Source organism: Salmo salar, chromosome 19 (genome assembly GCF_965601325.2).
Source record: "Salmo salar chromosome 19, fSalSal1, whole genome shotgun sequence".
Lineage (NCBI taxonomy): Eukaryota > Metazoa > Chordata > Actinopteri > Salmoniformes > Salmonidae > Salmo > Salmo salar.
This window is the reverse complement of record NC_138309.1, coordinates 61,124,612-61,148,111: the sequence shown is the minus strand read 5'-3', so window position 1 is coordinate 61,148,111 and position 23,500 is coordinate 61,124,612. Positions and strand designations below refer to the sequence as shown.

Here is a 23,500-nt window from a genome sequence, read left to right as displayed (position 1 = left end):
TGTTGGTCTATTGTACTTCAAACAATGTGAATGCTTCTCAAATCGCCTAATTCATACTCTTAGAGGAGGTGCTCCCACAATAATGTGAATTGTACCGCATAAGTTAAAGTACTGGATTCTTTACACACCACACTAATCCCATTCCATTACCTTTTCAAGCTTTTTTTATTCTATGAAAACAAGCTTTGCTTTTATACCTATAAGACTTGATTCAGCAAGCTGTTTTGTCTTGTTGTAATGTGGTGCCTAACTGTATATCCTTAAAACATTTTTATTTAGCAATACATGTCATTGAGAAGAAAAAAAAAATCATAAAATCTTTTTGGGGTCAGTAGGTGCCCAACACAACACTAGGTGGTGTGGACACAGTCCCTCATTTATTAAAGGTCTATTGAGCCTGTCTGCATTCCTGATTTCCCTAACCGTTAGCTTACCTGTGTAATATTGACATAAGCTCAGAAACACTTGTTTTGCAATCATGGTCCTGTTTTATCAATTGCTGCTTTGACATTTTTTTTTTTTAAGTTTAATGAAAAATAAAACAATAATAGACTGTATCTTGATTAGATAAGTATTCAACCCCTTGAGTCAATACAGTCACCTTTGGCAGCGATTAGTCTAAAAGCTTTGCAAACCTGGATTGTACAATATTTGCCTTTAAAAAAAAACATTCTTCAAGCTCTGTCTAGACAGCCAAGTCGTTCCATAGTTTTTAAAGCAGATTTAAGTGAAAACTGTAACTAAGCCACTCGGGAATATTCAATGCTGTCTTGGTAAGCAACTCCAGTGTATATTTGACCTTGAGTTTTAGGTTATTGTCTTGCTGAAAAGGTGAATGCCTCCTAGTGTCTGTTGCTTAGCTCTATTCCATGTATTATCCTAAAACCACTCCCTAGTCCTTGCCGATGACGAGGATATCCATAATATGACGCAGCCACCACCATGCTTGAAAATATGAAACTTGGTACTCAGTGATGTGTTGTGTTGGATTTGCTAATGCTTTGTATTCTGGATAGAAGGTTAATTTGCCACATTTTTTTTGCAGTATTACTTCAGTGCCTTATTGCAAACAGGATGCATGTTTTGGAAAATGTGTATTCTGTATAGACTTCCTTCTGTTCATTCTGTCATTTAGGTTAGTATTGTGGAGTAACTACAATGTCTGCAACTGTTTTAAAATGACCATTGGCCTCATGATGAATCCCTGAGCGGTTTCCTTCATCTTCGGCAACTGAGTTAGAAAGGACGCCTGTATCTTTGTAGTGACTGGGTGTGGGGTACAGAGCTGGGATAATCATTCAAAAATCATGTTAACAACTACTATTGCACACCGAGTCCATGCAACTTATTATGTGACTTTTTACTCCTGAACATATTTAGGCTTGCCATAAAGGAGTTTAATACACTTCAGCTTTTAATTTTGTATGAATTTATAAACATTTCAAAAAGCAAAATTCCACTTTGACATTGTGGGTTATTGTGTTTACATCGGTGGCAAAAATAAAAGATCCCAGAAATATTCTATACCCACAAAAAGCTTCTCTCTCTCAAATGTTGTGCACAAATTTGTTTACATCCCTGTTAGTGAGCGTTTATCTTTAGCCAAGAGAATCCATCCACTTGACAGGTGTGGCATATCAAGAAGCTGATTAAACAGCATGATCCTTACACAGGTGCACCTTGTGCTGGGTACAATAAAAGGCCACTCTTAAATGTGACCCCTTTCAATAAACTAGGAGTATGTTGTGGGTCATGACTTCACAGGAGAGCTGTTTGAAAGTAAAGTTTTTTTGTTTTTTTTAACACGTGAACTTTCATGTGCCTTCATAACAAACGTGTATGCCATCTGTAAATACAAATAAAATTGTTAAATTACAAGCCCAGTTGGTTAAGTCACAGAAAAAGACAGCAACCTTCTCGCTAGCCATGATTGGCTAAGTTAATGAGTAGGCTGGACATGGTGAGTTTTGATTGGTCTGCTATATAGCACGCTTCTGTCTATTTGATCTGGTCAGAATGTGTAGGTAATCCTGTCTAACACGGCGTAACCATTTTGCTGTACCGTTTACACCTTCTGTAGAGACCCATCCACTTAGCAAGATGTGGCTGGGGTTATTGCATTTTCACGACCCAGTGTGTCGTCATCTAATAGTTATAAAATATTTTTATCTGGACACTGAATTTTTTCCTTACTGTAGGCTACTAATTTTACCACTTTTAGTCTTAATCTTTACTACACTACTCACTGTTTAGCACATGACCTCACATGTGAATCCTTAAAGAGATGGGTGGGACTGGCTTAAGAGGGTGTGAACAATGCTGAATGGGTGTAGACAAAGGAGAGTTCTCCAGTAGATACCAAAACATTCAAAGGCCATTTTCTAAAAAGTAGAGTTCACAATTTGATCAACATTCAAAGCAGAATTACTTTCCAATTGTTCCTCAAATGCAGTGTATGATATACCATTTTGTAGCGCTGTCTCTGCTTTTATCTAATGTAAAATAACACAATTTCAAATTTTTCTACAGAAGACCGAATCAAGGTGGCCGGTCACAAATGTGCAATTTTGTCACACAACACAATGCCCCAGATGTCTTAAGTTGAGGGAGCGCACGCAATTGGCATGCTGACTGGAGGAATATCCAACAGAGATGTTGCCAGAGAATTTAATGTTCATTTCTCTACCATATGTTGTTTTAGAAAATTTGGCAGTACGTCCAACCGGCCGCACAACCACAGACCATGTGTAGCCACACAAGCCCAGGACCTCCACATCCGGCTTCTTCACCTGCACGATCACCTGACACCAGCCAACCGGACAGCTGATGAAACTGAGGAGTATTTCTGTCTGTAATAAAGCCCTTTTGTGGGGAAAACTAATTCTGATTGGCTGGGCCTGGCTCCTCAGTGGGTGGGCCTTTGTCCTCCCAGGCCCACCCATGGCTGTGCCTCTTCCCAGTCATGTGAAATCCATAGATTAGGGCCTAATATATTTATTTAAATGAACAGAGGAGTGCTGTTTCATTTGCTCGGAGACTTTCTCCGGTGAGATTTACTTTTTTGCCAGAAATTGCTATGGAACATCCAGGTGCTCTTTTGCAAACATCAGATGTGCAGCAATGTTTTTTTTTGGACAGCAGTGGCTTCTCCCGTGAACATCCTTCTTGTTTAGTGTTTTACGTATTGTAGACTCATCAGAGATGTTAGCATGTTCCAGAGATTTCTGTAAGTCTTTAGCTGATTCTTCTTTGCCTCATTGAGCATTCTGCACTGTGCTCTTGCAGTCATCTTTGCAGGACGGCCGCTCCTAGGGAGAGTAGCAACAGTGCTGAACTTTCTCCATTTATAGACAATTTGTCTTACCGTGGACTGATGAACATCAAGGCTTTTAGAGATACTTTTGTAACCCTTTCCAGTCAACAATTCTTAATCTTAGGTCTTCTGATATCTCTTTTGTTCGAGGCATGGTTCACATCAGGCAATGCTTCTTGTGAATAGCAAACTCACATTTTGTGAGTATTTTTTATAGGGCAGGGCAGCTCTAACCAACATCTCCAATCTCATCACATTGATTGGACTCCAGGTTAGCTGACTCCTGAATCCAATTAGCTTTTGGAAAAGTCATTAGCCTAGGGATTCACATACTTTTTCCAACCTGCACTGTGAATGTTTAAATTATGTATTCAATATAGACAAGAAAAATACAATTTGTGTGTTATTAGTTTAAGCACACTGTATTTGTCTATTGTTGTGACTACAATGAAGATTAGATCAAATGTTATGACTAATTTATGCAGAAATCCAGGTAATTCCAAAGGGTTCACATACTTTTTCTTGCCACTGTACATACATTATTGACTGCTCAGTGTTCTGCACCAGCAGAGGGTCTGTGCTACTTCTTCCACTCAGCAGCAAACAAGATTTGCTTAGAATTTCGTGGCATTATTAATAGTATGAAGAATACAATTGAACATAGCTGAATAAACTAGAAAGGATATTTTCTCCAAACGATTTGGGGGAGTGTGCTCTGTGTTGAGCGGTTAACAAAGAAACAGGTCCTCCTATATATGCTTAATTTAGAGTTATGTAACTTTAGTTGATACAAATGTTGATACAAATGTTGGTAGGTGATACAAATGTTGGGCTATATGTTTTGATGAGACTGATGATGATTTGAAAAAGTCGCATGAAAGGCATGAGCTCTGCTTTGTTTTTTGCGCAGGCTATACACACTTCATCAGTCTCTCACTCACAATTTGACAAGCATTTCATAATGCCTCAAATTTCCACCTGCATCCCATTTGTGTGGCTGTAATGCCCCCTAAAATCCATGCATTTTGTGGCCAGTGGCCATTGTGCCCTTGGGCTGAATATAATAATTATAATGACCTTCTCCTGGCTGTGTGCCGAAGCACCTCTCACTCACATGGCTCTCTGTCAAGTGATCAGGTCTTTCTCACAGGCTACAAGTGAAGGCAGACTGACTTCATGACCAAAATGATCCTATTTACACTTTGTAATGTTTCTGACTCATATCGATACCACATTTATAACCAGAGAAGTTGGTTCTAGGAGGCAGTTCTCTTTAAAGAATAGGCTCCAAGAAATAATATCACTGCTAGTCGTGACCCAATTTCTATAAAGTTTTAGATACAAATGCAGTATGTTGCAATTACACATCCCATACTCATTATGCTGTCATTCCATACATGTATCATTTACAATTAGCTGGGAGGTTAAAGGAAGTTTGTGGGCAAAACACAAGCAGAAGCCTTGGGAAAACATTCAACATGAGAGTAAACCGAGACAATAGATGACATAGTACCACAATAGATAACATAGAACAAATCTGACTGGGTTTAACATGGCCATTCAACAGAGGCTTTAACTTTGTGAATAGACTTTCCTGTTCGGCACTTTTGTATCAGTTACACACACCCAAACAGTCGATCTGCTTAGCAAACATAAGCTATATCTAAAGAGGTAGCAGCTGAAACTCTTAGCAAACTGTGGATTGACTTAGCCTGAGAACTACAGCCCTCAAGGTGATAGACCGATTCACTTTACCTGCTTGAATATTAGATTCTCCAGTACTTTTGTATACTTTTTAGCCAGCAGTTCTGAAAGTAGCGTTCACGAGCCACATGCAGATATGTGCACCACGTCATTGCGCTCTCACGCTCTGCTGTTTGTGCATCTTGCTAGCTGTAACTCAAATGAAGAGGGGCTGAACCTCATTGGCTGGAACTCAAATTTCTAGGGGGCTGGCCCAGGTGGGGTAAAATGGAACTGAACAACTTCCAGTAAACAGTTGCTTTCAAATCAGAGATTTCGTGGCTAATTGAGGTAAAACAGTAATTCTGCTCATAGATTATGCACGTACAAACTACACATTGACACATCCAGCCCAAAGCGGGAGGTTTAAAAAAATACAAGTTGCCAAAGTTCCAGAGCATGTCTTTAAACACAACTGAAGTTTTAAAGGCAAGATCAGACTTGTTTGCCTTATTGGTGGTTTAACACTGAAATGTTGATATAAGATTTCAGGTTAAATTTGATAGCCAAGCGCTCGCTGCTATGCAAATCTTTCATAAATTAGGTTGGTCAGGAAGTGGATGGCGGTGAATAGATGGGTCGTTTAAAGCGGTTGGAAGTTATAAACAGCAGTAAATGAGATGGAGATTGACATTTGACAGGTGAGAGTGAGTGGGTGTCTCCCTGCACTTGAGCTTTCGATCCTCCTCAGAACAGGCCACAGACAACCGGAGCGCAGGGTCACCACAGCACAGGAAACACCTCTCTTCACACCTCCAGTTAGAGAATAGGTGAGACCAGCACATGTAGGTGGGGGTTTCACTACTGTCAGTGCTGTGCTTTTGTAGTCCTGACAGCAAAAAAGGCAGGGAAGAAAGACCCCACCATATGTACAGTAACCCAACGAGAACGGCCCTGGGGGGACAGTCTGGGGAAAGCACTAGTCATAATATCTCATGGGCCAAAATGGGCATGTCCTTCCATTTACATGGCAGTGAGAGCCTGGATGGATGGTGGTTATTCTGGGTTTCCTCTATTTGTGTCTAATCAGTGTTCCACGCAGACCACAGTTGTGCAGTAAGACGCAGTAACATGCCGAGAGTGAGATGCTTATTCCTATGGGGGGTTTCACAACAGCGTGTCTTCAACAGAGTATTACTGTGCTGAATAACTATTACTGACACTTCACTAGCAATTGCCTAGATGGATAGGGAGATGGAGCTAATGGGAGATTCTCTCTGTGAACAACAATGGAACACACACACAGACAGGATGGGGGTTTGGGACAGGGCATCGGACATTCCGCTGAGGATTAGTGGGAATGTACGTAAAAGCAGGACAGGGGAGGCTGACTGGCTGGCTGTCTGTAGAGGGGAGAGGGAGGTGGATGGACAAGAGCTGCCTGCCACCACCACAATGCAGGGCCAAGGGCTTTGTGTGGAAACTAGGTCAAAACCCACTGGAGTGTTGGTTGAAAAGAACCTTGTCCAATTTGTGATCTTCCAATTCCCTGATAAAGCCATGTCTTCACTCCTGGGGTGACCTTATTTTGAGGGTGATCAATGTGCGATAACGGAGGGTTAGGATTGTGGCTGTGAGTTATGCAGCAGGGCTTCCTGTACAATACACGCAAGTTACTTATTTACTGTAACATTTTCTGATCATCAGACCTCAGGGAAATCAAAACAACTGTGAGACAGACTAAAAGGCTGAGGTGGCTAGACTGGCTACATCATGAATCCCCGCCTGCAGTCTCATCTCTTTCATTTGCTCCGCTCTTCCCTCTCATTCTCATTGACTCCACATCATCACATTCAGGCTCTTCCTTCATCTCAGTCTTCTTTTCTCAGCCCAGTTACATTTTTGTCCCTTGCCACTAACTTGTCTAACCCTTCAGATCTAGGGTTGAATGGCGGGAACCCGATTACCGAGATTTAAAAAGCGTGAATTGGAACGGTTAAATTATATGCAAAGTCTAAATCTGGCTTCTCTATGGCCTCTGCATGATGAATCACCAACGGTCATGGTGGAGACAGACAGCCCATCTCAGTATGGAACGCAGCTCACAATGCATGTAGACCTATCATCTCATGGTTTTTCTTGGAACAGGTATGCCTACATTTGCTGCAGCATAGTCTATGCTACAGTAATACAAAGACCGAATGTATGTCTAATTTATCCATCTCCATCTGGCTTTCGGGGGGTCACCTTGTTTTTTTAATTGTAAAGATGTTTTTTTTTTTTGTAATTGCAGCTGCAGAGCTTTAAAAACAGCCTATCACTCACGTGAGCACAATCTCGCAGTCTTTCTCCAACTCCATTTAAACTGCATCCAAAATAGATCATCCTATTCTACACTGAACAAAAATGTAAAATCGCAACATGCAACAATTTCAAAGATTTTACTGAGTTACAGTTCATAGAAGGAAATCAGTATATTGAAATAAATTAATTATTCCCTAATCTACAGATTTCAAATGATTGGGCAGGGGCACAGCCATGGGTGGGCCTGAGAGGGCCTAGGCCCACCCACTGGGGAGCCAGGCGCAGCCAATCAGAATGATTTTCCCCCACAAAAGTGCTTTATTACAGACAGAAATACTTTTTACATCAGTACCCCAGTATAGGGGCTTAGCCACTGTCAAAGGTCATTCTGTGATGGAGTATATACACTTACATTCAAGTCATTTACCAGACGCTCTTATTCAGAGTAGTGAGTTCATACATTCATACTTTTTTCGTACTGGTCCCTCATGGGAATCGAATCCACAACCCTGGCATTGCAAGCGCCATGTTCTACAAATTCTTCTTGTTCCCTTTTCTTTCCTCCGATCCACACTGTTGCCTGATTGTCCCACACCTCTTCCTGGAATGTTTCCGGGATGGGATTTGCATTCAACTCTGAGGCCCCATTAACGGATTAGGACATCCATGCAAATATCAGATATCACACCGTACATGCAATAGCTTCCCTCGTCTACAACTATCAACGCAGAGAATGTCCTATGCAGGCCTAGCAGTGTAAAGTTAGCTAGGTTAGATATTAATTCTCCTCTGCTCAGACCTACCTGTGAAACATTTTTAGGTACATGAGAGATTTGCCAAGAGCTTCCACCACAAGGAAAATAAAGTGATTTGTGAAGCTTACAGGCACAATAAAAATCCACAAGGACAGACAAAATGTACCACATAAAATAAGTTGCTGTAAACAAATGTTATATGCCCATTGCCCACACTGTCATGCTGAACACCACTTTCTATTGACTTTTTATAGGGTATATTTTGTTTGTGAAATGGCATCCTTCACATGACTATGCTAAACTGTCATTGAATCGACAAATACCAAACCCACTCATAAGGTCATTAAATAACATTCTTCAAATTCTACAGATAAGTCTGTCTACTGCTTGCTTACTTTCCTTAATGAAGAACGCAAACCATCTAAGCCCATCTTTCTCTCTCTAGTCATGATAGGCCAGGCGGACATCTGAGAAGCAATTGAATAAGCTGTAAAGGGCGCAAGCTTTCCCACAGCTCATGGAAACCAGACATGCAATACCTCAGCTCAACGAGAGACACTGAGGTAATCAAATCTGCACAACCTGGTTTGCGATCCAAAACAAATCCTTGATAAACATGGATGTCAGGAAAACCACAAGGATACTATGGAGCTACTCATGGAAGAGGCCACCAGAAACCAAACACCATGGAATAACACTGAGTTAGACTACACCAGCGATCTAGGAGGGTTTCCCAAATGTCATGTTAATTTATCTCTCTCCATAAAAAAACAAGATATGGTACCTCGTGGTGATGGTCCAGAGTGAAGCAGTCCCCCCTCCCTCTCAGAAAACGGGGTCGTAGGGAGGTGACGGTACCCTACACATTTCGGTATCCTACACATTTCAGCCCCCCTGACTCTGGGGAAATACAACGTTCTACTTAATCCTCCCTAACCACTCAGTCTGGGGAGCCAGAGATACCTACGGGGTGTACAGGAAAAAACAGGGCTGACAATGGTGTTATGAACTGGGGGAAGGGGATTTAAAGAGACGATTAGTCAGCCAGCAATAGAGCCTGCTAATCTATCCTGTTCCCGTTGCAAAGAAATCACTGTCAATGTTTTGACTAGGCCTAAATGGTGGTTTGACTCGAGTGACTTTTGTTTGCCAACCACTACGCACTAACTAACTTGTATAATGTTGAGTGCATCTGTGCTTAAAATGCCATGGTAAAATCTAAAATCAGGGAAATGAGGTTAACAAAATAGAATGTCTCCTCTGAAAGAATTGTGGATAAAGCTACAATGGAAGTTCTTTAATTGCCTAAACCCCCCCACATTCCAAGATCTTCCTTTCAGCAACCACATTCAGGGTCAGTCCTGAAATTCTGTTCTAGCCTACAATTGGCAAGATAGGCTAAATGTGCTGAAGAAGGCCTATACGGAATGGTAATCATTGAAAAGATAATTAAATCGTGAATGTGTGTGTCACCAGTTACAATGGTATTTGCATCCAACCTTTCGCCTATTATTTGCAACTGAAAGGTTGGGTGCTTACAGGAAGTAAGGACTACTTGTTATAAACATACTTTTGTGACTGGCACAAAAGGCAAGAATGTTGGACAGAGGAATGAACCTGACACCTTTTTTAACTTTATTGTTTATGTACCGAGTTTGTGTACATATAACCACATCCAACACCTTGGCCCAGCCATGTCCTCGTAGACAAATAATAAAATGAACTCCATGGTCTTGCAGAGAAATAAAGCAGGGTGGATTCTGAGTAAAACCAAAGGACTATGAAAAAAAACTAAAGGGGGAAACTCTAGCCTATACCCACATACAATTATTTTCACAAAAAGGGATGGAGGCCAATCAAATTATTTATTTTACACCTTTCACCGCCCAACAGCTGTGGAAGGCATTTTAATGTTTTTCTTTAATTGGCCTCACTTCCTAGCGAAGTAAAACCGCAGAATTTAAGTGATACTTCGGGTGTAAAGCAAGATGCCTGGGATGGAGAATGGGTGAAGGTCATAGCTGGGGCAGGAAGGCGCAGCCATTACACATGAGATTATGCAGTACAATGGAGTGAGGTATGTTGCCTATGGGCAGATTTGATCATCTTCGTGGCTTGTTTTGCAGAATAAGAGGGCTGGAGGTACCAGGCCTGTCCTGTCAGAATTAATTTCAGCCTGTATAATTTCCTTCAGATTTATCACGATTTTCATGCCAAATCCCAGCTATTGAACACTGACCAATGAGAGATTAGGCAAAATATTAATCCAAACAAGGTTAAGAATGAGTGGCAGTGTTGGCCAAATCTATTCTCAAATCCATTGGCCAACAAGCATTCTCTGGGTTTAACGGGAATAAGTGACCCGAGATCATCCTCAGATAATTCATTTCAAACCTAAGCTATAGAGCATGAAATTACTCTCAAGCCTTGTCTGATCATGTTTCAATAGTGTGTTCACAAACCCTTTGTGACCTATTGTAGTCTAGTTTAGAGGTCAACCGATTAATCGGAATGGCCGATTAATTAGGGCCGATTTCAAGTTTTCATAACAATCGGCATTTTTGGACACCGATTTGCCGATTTTTTTTTACATATTTTTTTTTAATTTAACCTGTTAGGGCTAGGGGGCAGTATTTACACGGCCGGATAAAAAAACGTGCCCGATTTAATCTGGTTATTACTACTGCCCAGAAACTAGAATATGCATATAATTATTGGCTTTGGATAGAAAACACCCTAAAGTTTCTAAAACTGTTTGAATGGTGTCTGTGAGTATAACAGAACTCATATGGCAGGCAAAAACCTGAGAAGAGTGGCCTGTCTGACAAGTTCTTGTTCTTCTTGACTCTCTTTATTGAAAACTGAGGATCTTTGCTGTAACGTGACACTTCCTACGGCTCCCATAGGCTCTCAGAACCCGGGAAAAAGCTGAATGATGTAATTCCAGCCCCTGGCTGAAAAACATTAGCGCCTTTGGTAAGTGGTCTATCAGAGGACAATGAGACTGAGGCGCGTGCACGAGGCGACCCCATGTTTTAATTTTATCTCTCTTTGTACTAAAACACAGATTCCCGGTCAGAATATTATTGCTTTTTTACGAGAAAAATTGCATAAAAATTGATTTTAAACAGCGGTTGACATGCTTCGAAGTACGGTAATGGAATATTTAGAATTTTTTTGTCACGAAATGCGTCGGGTGCGTCACCCTTCTTTACCCTTCGGATAGTGTCTTGAACGCACGAACAAAACGCCGCTATTTGGATATAACTATGGATTATTTTGAACCAAACCAACATTTGTTATTGAAGTAGAAGTCCTGGGAGTGCATTCTGACGAAGAACAGCAAAGGTAATAACATTTTTCTTATAGTAAATCTGACTTTGGTGAGGGCTAAACTTGGTGGGTGTCTAAATAGCTAGCCCTGTGATGCCGGGCTATCTACTTAGAATATTGCAAAATGTGCTTTCACCGAAAAGCTATTTTAAAAATCGGACATAGCGAGTGCATAGAGGAGTTCTATATCTATAATTCTTAAAATAATTGTTATGTTTTTTGTGAACGTTTATCGTGAGTAATTTAGTAAATTCACCGGAAGTTTGCGGGGCGTATGCTAGTTCTGAATGTCACATGCTAATGTAAAAAGCTGGTTTTTGATATAAATATGAACTTGATTGAACAAAACATGCATGTATTGTATAACATAATGTCCTAAGATTGTCATCTGATGAAGATCATCAAAGGTTAGTGCTGCATTTAGCTGTGGTTTGGGTATATGTGACATTATATGCTAGCTTGAAAAATGGGTGTCTGATTATTTCTGGCTGGGTACTCTGCTGACATAATCTAATGTTTTGCTTTCGTTGTAAAGCCTTTTTGAAATTGGACAGTGTGGTTAGATTAACGAGAGTCTTGTCTTCAAAATGGTGTAACATAGTCATATGTTTGAGAAATTGAAGTAATAGCATTTCTAAGGTATTTGAATAACGCGCCACGGGATTCCACTGGCTGTTACGTAGGTGGGCCGAAATCGTCCCACTGGCCCTAGAGAAGTTAACTAGGCAAGTCAGTTAAGAACACATAGTGGGTTAACTGCCTTGTTCAGGGGCAGAACGACAGATTTTTACCTTGTCAGCTCGGGGATTCGTTTTTGCAACCTTCCGGTTGCTAGTCCAATGCTCTAACCACCTGCCTTACATTGCACTCCACGAGGAGCCTGCGTGGCAGGCTTACTAACTGTTACGCGAGGGCAGCAAGAAGCCAAGGTAAGTTGCTAGCTAGCATTAAACTTATCTTATAAAAAAACAATCAATCTTAACATAATCACTAGTTAAAACTACACATGGTTGATGATATTACTAGTTTATCTAGCGTGTCCTGCGTTGCATATAATCGATGCGGTGCCTGTTCATTTCTCAATGAATCACAGCCTACTTCGACAAACGGGAGATGATTTAACAAGCGCATTTGCGAAAAAAAACACTGTCGTTGCACCAATGTACCTAACCATAAACATCAATGCCTTTCTTTAAAATCAATACACAAGTATATATTTTTAAACCTGCATATTTAGTTAATATTGCCTGCTAAGATGAATTTCTTATAACTAGGGAAATTCTGTCACTTCTCTTGCGTTCCGTGCAAGCAGTCAGGGTATATGCAGCAGTGTGGGCCGCCTGGCTCATTGCGAACTGTGTGAAGTCCATTTATTCCAAACAAAGCCGTAATTAATTTGCCAGAATTGTACGTAATTATGACATAACATTGAAGGTTGTACAATGTAAGAGCAATATTTACACTTAGGGATGCCATCCGTTAGATAAAATACGGAACGGTTCCGTATTTCACTGATAGAATAAACGTTTTGTTTTCGAAATGATAGTTTCCGGATTCGACCATTTTAATGACCAAAGGCTCGTATTTCTGTGTGTTATTATGTTAGAATTAACTTTATGATTTGATAGAGCAGTCTGACTGAGCGAGGGTAGGCACCAGCAGGCTCGTAAGCGTTCATTCAAACAGCACTTTCGTGCGTTTGCCAGCAGCTCTTCGCAATGCTTCAAGCATTGTGCTGTTTATGACTTCAAGCCTATCAACTCCCGAGATTAGGCTGGTGTAACCAATGTGAAATGGCTAGCTAGTTAGCGGGGTGCGTGCTAATAGCGTTTCAAACGTCACTCGCTCTGAGACTTGGAGTAGTTGTTCCCCTTGCTCTGCATGGGTAACACTGCTTCGAGGGTGGCTGTTGTCGATGTGTTCCTGGTTCGAGCCCAGGTAGGAGCGAGGAGAGGGACGGAAGCTATACTGTTACACTGGCAATACTAAAGTGCCTATAAGAACATCCAATAGTCAAAGGTATATGAAATACAAATCGTATAGAGAGAAATAGTCCTATAATTCCTATAATAACTACAACCTAAAACTTCTTACCTGGGAATATTGAAGACTCATGTTAAAAGGAACCACCAGCTTTCATATGTTCTCATGTTCTGAGCAAGGAACTTAAATGTTTGCTTTTTTACATGGCACATATTGCACTTTTACTGTCTTCTCCAACACTTTGTTTTTGCATTATTTAAACCAAATAGAACATGTTTCATTATTTATAGTCTTCACAGTTCACATATACCCTGACTCTGTTTTCAAGAGAAGTGACACATTTTCCCTAGTTAAAAGAAATTCATGTTAGCAGGCAATATTAACTAAATATGCAGGTTTAAAAATATATACTTGTGTATTGAGTTTAAGAAAGGCATTGATGTTTATGGTTGGAGCAACGTGTACCTAAGCGATTATATACAACGCAGGACAGACTAAATAAACTAGTAATATCATCAACCATGTGTAGTTAACCTCTTACATCTAGACGTTCCGCTAGCGGAACACCTGCTCCAATATCCAATGATAGGCGTGGCGCGAATTACAAATTCCTCAAAAATACAAAAACGTACATTTTTCAAACATATGACTATTTCACAGCATTTTAAAGACAAGACTCTCCTTTATCTAACCACACTGTCCGATTTCAAAAAGGCTTTACAGCGAAAGCAAAACATTAGATTATGTCAGCAGAGTACCAAGCCAGAAATAATCAGACACCCATTTTTCAAGCTAGCATATAATGTCACAAAAACCCAGAAGACAGCTAAATGCAGCACTAACCTTTGATGATCTTCATCAGATGACACACCTAGGACATTATGTTATACAATACATGCATGTTTTGTTCAATCAAGTTCATATTTATATCAAAAAACAGCTTTTTACATTAGCATGTGACGTTCAGAACTAGCATACCCCCCGCAAACTTCCGGAGGAATTTGCTAAGAATTTACTAAATTACTCACGATAAACGTTCACAAAAAAGCATAACAATTATTTTAAGAATTATAGACACAGAACTCCTCTATGCACTCGATATGTCCGATTTTAAAATAGCTTTTTGGTGAAAGCACATTTTGCAATATTCTAAGTACATAGCCCAGGCATCACAGGGCTAGCTATTTAGACACCCGGCAGGTTTAGCCTTCACCAAAATCAGATTTACTATTATAAAAGTTTGATTACCTTTTGTTGTCTTCGTCAGAATGCACTCCCAGGACTGCTACTTCAATAACAAATGTTGATTTGGTCCAAAATAATCCATCGTTATATCCGAATAGCGGCGTTTTGTTCGTGCGTCCCAGACACTATCTGAAATGGTAAATCAGGGTCGTGCGCATGGCGCAATTCGTGACAAAAAAATTCTAAATATTCCATTACCGTACTTCGAAGCATGTCAACCGCTGTTTAAAATCCATTTTTATGCCATTTTTCTCGTAAAAAAGCGATAATATTCCGACCGGGAATGTCCATTTAGCTAAACAGAGGAAAGTAAACAAAGCTTTCGGTCGACGCGGGCACGAGCCTGAGTCTCACAGTACTGTAACCAGCCACTACCCAAACGCGCTACTTTTTTTCAGCCAGAGCCTGCAAAGCCACGATTCAGCTTTTTACCGCCTTCTGAGACCCTATGGCAGCCGTAGGAAGTGTCACGGGACAGCTAAGATCCTCACTCTTCAATAAACAGAGACAAGAAGAACGACACCTTGTCAGACAGGCCACTTCCTGAATGAAACCTTCTCAGATTTTGGCCTGCCATATGAGTTCTGTTATACTCACAGACACCATTCAAACAGTTTTAGAAACTTTAGGGTGTTTTCTATCCATATGTAATAAGTATATGCATATTCTAGTTACTGGGTAGGAGTGGTAACCAGATCGGGTACGTTTTTTATCCAGCCGTGAAAATACTGCCCCCTAGCCATAACAGGTTAACTAGTGATTATGATTGATTGATTGTTTTTTTTTATAAGATAAGTTTAATGCTAGCTAGCAACTTACCTTGGCTTCTTACTGCATTCGTGTAACAGGCAGGCTCCTCGTGGAGTGCAATGTAAAGCAGGTGGTTAGAGCGTTGGACTAGTTAACCGTAAGGTTGTAAGATTGAATCCCCGAGCTGACAAGGTAAAAATCTGTCATTCTGCCCCTGAACAAGGCAGTTAACCTCTTGACGGTCGCCTAGGATAGGGGGCGCCACAGCGCATTTTGAAAAAAATGTGTGCCCATTTTAAACAGCCTACTACTCAAACTCAGAAGCTAGGATATGCATATAATTAATACTTGTGGGTAGAAAATACCCTAAAGTTTCTAAAACTGTTTGAATGGTGTCTGTGAGTATAACAGAACTCATATGGCAGTCAAAACCCCGAGACAGATCGAAACAGGAAGTGGAATTCTGAATTGCGAACTCAACTTCATCACGTTGCCTATTAATCACACCATGAGCTATGGTTCATTGAGCACTTCCTATTGCTTCCACTAGATGTCCCCAGTCTTTACAAAGTGGTTTGAGTCTCCTACTGTTAAAACTGAATGAATGAGACGCTGTGGAACGTGGTCACACGGAGAGGGCCATCACCATTATGACGCCGGCGCCCCTGGTTACCCTCCCCTTTCGAAACGTTTTGAAACACAATGCAATCGTCCCCCTCGAATCTTATTGGCTCTCTTGTTGAAAAACGCCCTGAAGATTTATGTTATACAACGTTTGACATGTTTGAACGAACCTAAATGGAAAAAAAATGCATTTTCTCGAAATGGCTGTCCCGCGGCCAATGGAGCATTTGGATCAGCCTTCAGACGCGCTAACAAGAACAAGCTCTTGGAACATAAAGGAGTAATTTTTTCGAACGAAAATACATTTGTTGTGGACCTGGGATTCCTGGAAGTGCTTTCTGATGAAGACAACCAAAGGTAAGGGATTATTGACAATAATATACAAGACTAGATGTGATATGCGATTGTTCCAAGATGGCGCTGACCTGTAACGTTAGCCTATTTTTCTGAGTATCGCATCCCCTTTCATCGCAAAGTATGATTACCCAGTAAAGTTCATTTTAAATCTGGCATTACAGGTGCTTTCAAGAGATATTCATCTATAAATCTTAGAATGACAATATTACATTTTAAAAATGTTATCGAATAGTAATTTAGTAAATTGTAGCTCTGTTTCATCGGATGCATTTGAGGGAAAATAGTTAGTCAACGTTACGCACCGATGTAAAATGCTGTTTTTATAAATAAATATGAACTTTATCGAACAAAAGAATGCATGTATTGTGTAACATGATGTCCTAGGTGTGTCATCTGATGAAGATTGTCAAAGGTTAGTGCTGCATTTAGCTGTTTTTTGGTTATTTGTGATGCATGTGGTTGGTCGGAAAATGGCTATGTGGCTACTTTTACGATATACTCCTCTAACATAATCGAATGTTTTGCTTTTGCTGTAAAGCCTTTTTGAAATCGGACAACGTGGTTCGATTCAGGAGAGGTGTATCTATAAAACGCTAAAAATTGAAAAAAAAAAATTATAAAATGTTATTATGCTAATGGCGATATGATTTTTCGCTGGATGTCGAGGCCGCACAGGGGTTAACTCACCGTTCCTAGGCCGTCATTGAAAATAAGAATGTGTTCTTAATTAACTGACTTGCCTAGGTAAATAAAGGTCTTAAAAAAATATATTTTTTTATTTATTTATTTAACCTGTTGGGGCTAGGGGGCAGTATATTCACGGCTGGATAAAAAAACGTACCCGATTTAATCTGGTTACTAATCCTACCCAGTAACTTGAATATGCATATACTTATTATATATGGATAGAAAACACCCTAAAGTTTCTAAAACTGTTTGAATGGTGTCTGTGAGTATAACAGAACTCATTTGGCAGGCAAAACCCTGAGACATTTTCTGACAGGAAGTGGATACCTGATGTGTTGAATTACCTTTAAGCCTATGCCATTGAAACACACAGGGGTTGATTAATGTTTTGGCACTTCCGATTGCTTCCACTAGATGTCACCAGCCTTTACAAAGTGTTTTGAGTCTTTTACTGTGAGATCTGACCGAACAAGAGCCATGGAACGGTGATGGCCGATTAGACTCTGGCGCGCGAGTTCATGTTGGGTACCCTCGTTCCAATACGTTATAAAAGAGAATGCATTCATCCACCTTGAATATTATTCATGTTCTGGTTAAAAAAGGCACTAATGATTTATGCTATACAACGTTTGACATGTTTGAACGAACGTAAATATATTTTTTCCCCTCGTTCATGACGAGAAGTCCGGCTGGCTTAGATCATGTGCTAACAACACGGAGCTTTTTGGATATAAATGATGAGCTTTTTTGAACAAAACTACATTCGTTATGGACCTGGGATTCCTGGAAGTGACATCTGATGAAGAGAATCAAAGGTAATGGATTATTTACATAGTATTTTCGATTTTAGATCTCTCCAACATGGCCGTTTGTCTGTATAGCAAAGCATATTTTTCTGGGCGCAGTGCTCAGATTATTGCAAAGTGTGATTTCCCAGTAAGGTTATTTTTAAATCTGGCAAGTTGATTGCGGTCAAGAGATGTAAATCTATAATTCTTTAAATGACAATATAATATTTTACCAATGTTTTCTAATTTTAATTATTTAATTTGTGGTGCTGACTTGACTGCCGGTTATTGGAGGGAAACGATTTCCTCAACATCAATGCCATAGTAAAACGCTGTTTTTGGATATAAATATGAACTTGATAGAACTAAAAATGCATGCATTGTCTAACATAATGTCCTAGGAGTGTCATCTGATGGAGATTGTAAAAGGTTAGTGCATCATTTTAGCTGGTTTTATGGTTTTGGTGACCCTGTCTTTGAATTGACAAAACATTACACACAGCTATTGTCAATGTACTCTCCTAACATAATCTAACTTTATGCTTTCGCCATAAAACCTTTTTGAAATCGGACAACGTGGTTAGATTAAGGAGATGTTTATCTTTCAAAGGGTGTAAGATAGTTGTATGTTTGAAAAATTTGAATTTTGACATTTATTTGGTTTCAAATTTGCTGCTCTTGAAATGCACCTGCTGTTGATAGGGTGCACCACGGGTGGCACGCTAGCGTCCCACATAGCCCCAAGAAGTTAAAATCGGCCAAATCGGCATCCAAAAATACCGATTTCCGATTGTTATGAAAACTTGAAATTGGCCCTAATAAATCGGCCATTCCGATTAATCGGTCGACCTCTAGTTAACACGCATGCAGAACCCTTTCAGATGACCAATCCACCATGACCTTAAAACTGCCTCATGCACTGACTGGGAACTGAATAGCAAAAACAATGCACAGACAAAAATCTAAAAAGAGGTGCGTCTCACCTGGTCAGCCCCATAGGCAGCAGCAAACTCCATAAACTCCTCAATGCGTACAAATCCATCCCCATCCTGGTCCAGAGCGTCAAACACTGCCTTCAGAGGTGACGGGTCTTCCTCTCTCTGATTCACTACAGGGACCATGGAGTCAGACCCCACCATCTTAGAGAGTGACAGCGTCTCTACTGTTTGTTCACTAGTCCATCCAGAGTCAGAAGACAAACCATTCAACTCCAGAACTGGGCAATCAAAACTATCACGTTTGTGACAACCCATGGTTCCGGCAAACAGGTCCAAGTCTGCCAACCTTTCCCCATCACGCTGTTCAGTTTGTAAGGCAGGAACACTGTCACCCTGTATAGCCCCAGGTGGTTTCAAGTCCCACGTTTCCTCATCGGGCAGCGCGTCTGAGGTTAAGCACTGATCCAGAGCCATTTCCTCCTCTCCCTCATGTTTGGTAAAATCAAAGATAATTTTGTCTTCCATCAAATCTTGGGGGCCATTCTCCTTGGAGCTGCAGCCACTGGGCAGGTGACCAAGGACCGAAGCATCTCCGTTGGAGAGGAACTTTGGCGACGGGGGTTCAATCGATGGTGAAGAGTTCAGAAGGAGGGACGAGTCCCCCTCACCTCTGTGCTCTGATAGAGTCAGGATTGAAGTAGCCAACGTGTGTTCCTGTTCTGAATCCTCTGCAGGCGATGCACCCGTGTAGGTAGGTGACTCAAGAGGAGTAGGGCAGAGGCTGAGGCTGCTGTCACAGTCAGGAACCTCCAGATCCAGCAAAGGCACAGATCCCACCTGAACCCCTGGCGATTCGCTAGCGCAGTCAGTAGGGATGGCGTCGTGTGAGAAGCTGCTCTCAGGTAAACCTTCAGGGGTACTGTTACTGACTGTGGGTAGATCAGTCACAGGTTCCTGGAATAAACCTTTGTCCCCGGTTTCAGGTGACACAGTCTCCCCGCCCTGTAAGGGAGGAGGGAAGCCACTGTCCTCATCCAGTGATAGGAGTAAAAGCTCCTTACTGACACCCTGTGGGTTCACCTCACCTGAAGGGGCAGGGCTGGGGGAGAAGGGGAAGTGTTCAGATGAGAGGTGATCTACCAGCAAAGAGGAAGCCTCTGTGTTGGTATCTGGAGTCCTATCTGAAACCTTCACAGGGGAAGGAGGTTCACTGAGGGTTATCAGCTCCTTGTGGCTGTTAACAGAGTCTGTGTAACTCACAGGTGGATCTTGCAGGGAATTTAGTTCCTCGCACACTGAGTTGTCCCTGAGCAAATCAGTGGTTTTGGAGAATAACAGCCAAGGTAGAGGACTGTCGCTTACATTGTTATGTTCCTCAATTTTGTCTTTGAGAGGCGATAACTCTGAAGGTTTGTCCAGGGGAACATCTTGGGAATGATTAGATTGATCTCCCTCCCATGGCAAAATCTTGTCTCCACCAGAGTAACTGGAGGTCCTGAAAAGACTGTCTAAATTTAAGGCGTTCTCCTGGAAAAGCTCTTCCAGGCATAGAGATACATCCTGGTCAACTTTCTGAAAATCCAAAGCTGTCTGACCACCTTTTCTCTGAGGCATTATGGCTCCTTTGTCTGAATCCAAGAGGATGAATCCATGGGAGCTTGTGCCTTCTGGATCCCACTCAGAACGCCCCAGAGGGCTAGACATCAGAGTCTGTTCCATTTAAGTAGATAATTCCGGAGCAAATTTGAGAAAGCTTATAATTCCTCTTACTTGAAAGTCAAAATCCAATTCTTTCTCAATTTCAATATTGCTATTCTACACATGGTAGTTGACATCCTTGATTAGATCAATTGGCAAATTTTGCATGATGGTAAATAAAAACCTGCCTGTCTAGCTCCGAATTTATGACATCTCAGCACTGTGTAAACACCTTAGCGCTTATAACCAGCGCACTCCCTATATTCATTGACTTGTCTACTTGCCATAATTGTTGATGTTGCCTTAAATGACCCACTACTCGTGCATTTACAGTGACTAACCATGCATTTTTTAAAATGTTTTCAACAACTAATCCAATGTGCATTTTCAGAAAAACGTATAATTCATTCCATAGAATTATGAACTTTGATGTATACTTTAGAATGCAACATTCATTGGTGACATGTGGCTTCACAAAATAGCACAGACTAAATAGAAATGTTCTAAGAACCAAACTATTACTGGGGCAACAGGCTAATGTCCATATCGATCCTATTAAATTACTCTATTCAAATAGTTAGTATTCTAATTCCATGCCAATGTCATACAAGGACTATGATATTACAAGAAAATATGAAGTGACATCACACACAAAAAGATGAGTTCCTGTGATAGTAAGGGAATTGATCAGTTTAGCTTGATAGAAAATGGTCAAACCTGACCAAGGAAAAAGGAAGCAAATGATAAACACGGCGTGCTATCTAAAACAAATTCACTGTCCCCATCTCAAGCATCATTGGGACGGACTAATTTTAGCTGTCAGTTGCCCCGGTTGTTGTCAAGCATCGTCTTGCTAATACAGCTGACTGCCAAACACTTCAGTCTGAAAATAAGCTGAACATGGGATTCATGCTATACATTGGATGCAATAATATCTAAATATCACCAACGTTTAACTACTTTTAACATGTACTAATATGTGCCACTGGGTTATCGACAATTTGGTTTCAAAGTGTGACTGTAGCTAACGTCAACTGGTTAACCAGCTAGCTAGCTAGCTTTTAGCCAATGCGAGATGTGTTTAACTTGACAGTGGATTATAATACGCCAACCTTCGAGTAAATAAATAGCTAGCTTGCTAACTTAGTTAGCTAGCAACGCTGAACTCCATGTAAAGCATGGCAATGCTTGCTGACTGACAATAACGTGTTTGGCAATATTAACATTGATTTAACACTAAGGCGTCCAAGCATCCCTATAATATCCTGAAGGAAGCTCGGGCTAGTTAGCTTGTTAACTAGCTAGCTAACGAGCCAATTCGTCAGTCTCTGATTCTGAAGCAAAATTAGACTGAATATGAAGACCTTCAGCTAATTTCCTTTTCCCATTTAAGTCAGTTTATTCGTTCTGACGATAATTCTCATTTACATCCGCGTTTTGTCTTTTTCTCCAGACGTTTCGAATCCAACAATCATCCACCTGTGTCAGGAACAAATTCAGTCTGCTTGCTTAAAATGTCTTCAGCTTCTCCCGGCCTCCCGAAATGTATTTACCATCCTAACGCTCTCCAAAGACATGATTCTCCGTCTGAAGATGCTTCTGTATGTGTCAAACATACAAAATACGTTGCCACATTTCTTAACCGTGATTACAGCACTGAGGTATAACGATATAAAGGAGCGCAGAGGCCGTTCACACTGTCATCAGCATCAGCAGCAAATGCCCGGCCCTTGCCATCCCTCAGCCGCATACAGCGGTGACGTTTCACGCACGCGCACAGAACGAACCGCAGTCCAAAATACGATGCAAAATACCTGTGTAGGCTTTTAATTGCATTGTCTAACCATTGTTTATTTCATACACTATATATACAAAAGTATGTGGACAACCCTTAAAATGAGCGGATTCAAATATTTCAGCCATACCCGTTGCTGACAGGTGTATGAAATCGAGCACTCAGCCATGCAATCTCCATAGCCAAACATTGGCAGTAGAATGGCCTTACTTAAGAGCTCAGTCACACAACGGCTGTGTGCTGAAGCACTAGTGTGTAAAAATCGTCTGTCTTTGGTTGCAACACTCACTAAAGAGTTCCAAACTGTCTCTAGAAGCATCGTCAGTACAATAACTGTTAATCGGGAGCTTCATGAAATGGATTTCCATGGCCGAGCAGCCGTACACAAGCCCTTGATCACCATGCGAATGCCAAGCGTCGGCTGGAGTTGTGTAAAGCTCACTGCCATTGGACTCTGGATCAGTAGAAATGGATTCTCTGGAGTATCACGCTTCACCATCTGGCAGTCTGACTGACGAATCTGGGTTTGGTGGATGCTACCTGCCCCAATGTATGGGGCCAACTGTAAAGTTTGGTGGAGGAGGGATAATGGTCTGGGGCTGTTTTCCATGGTTCGGGTTAGGCCCCTTAGTTCCAGTGAAGGGAAATCTTAATGCTACAGCACACAATGACATTCTGGACAATTCTGTGCTTCTAACTTTGTGGCAACAGTTTGGGGAAGGCCCTTTCCTGTTTCAGAATGACAATGCCCCCATGCACAATGCGAGGTCCATACAGAACTGTTTTTTGAGATTGGTGTAGAAGAACTTGACTGGCCTGCAGAGCCATGACCTCAACACCATCAAACACCTTTGGGATGAATTGGAACACTGACTGCGAGCCAGGCCTAATCGCCCAACCTCACTAAAGCTCTGAATGGAAGCAAGTCCCCACAGCAATGTTCCAACATTTGGGGTGACCAACTCCATATTAATTCCCATGATTTTGGAATGAGATGTTCCACGAGCAGGTGTCCACATAATTTTGGTAATGTAGTGTATTTTTACATTCATGGCGATGCACATTCTCCAAAAGACTTCACCTAGCACCAACAGTGATTGAGTGGTACCCAGCCTTTCTCATGTAGGCAATAGATTAAATGTACTTGGTTTTCTTGGGCTTTGTTTAGCATAATAATAGTGAACGAATAATGTAAAGGGTATATTGGCAAGTTCAACATCTTAGCAACACAACACACATTGAATCCA

At 41.0% G+C, this 23,500-nt stretch overlaps 1 protein-coding gene across 2 annotated transcripts in view; it reads right to left on the bottom strand.

The window, feature by feature from the left end:
* LOC106579209 (rab11 family-interacting protein 3) overlaps positions 1-22,197 on the bottom strand; it is a 50,180-nt gene extending 27,983 nt beyond the window's left edge. The window contains exon 1 of one of the 2 annotated variants that reach the window (XM_014158894.3): positions 18,806-22,197. In XM_014158894.3, coding sequence (XP_014014369.2) covers positions 18,806-20,479 — 1,674 coding nt within the window. In that variant the 5' untranslated portion in view covers positions 20,480-22,197. The remainder of the gene's footprint in view (positions 1-18,805) is intronic. The other variant, XM_045702547.2, reaches the window with a different exon arrangement.
* Positions 22,198-23,500: the final 1,303 nt, after the last annotated feature.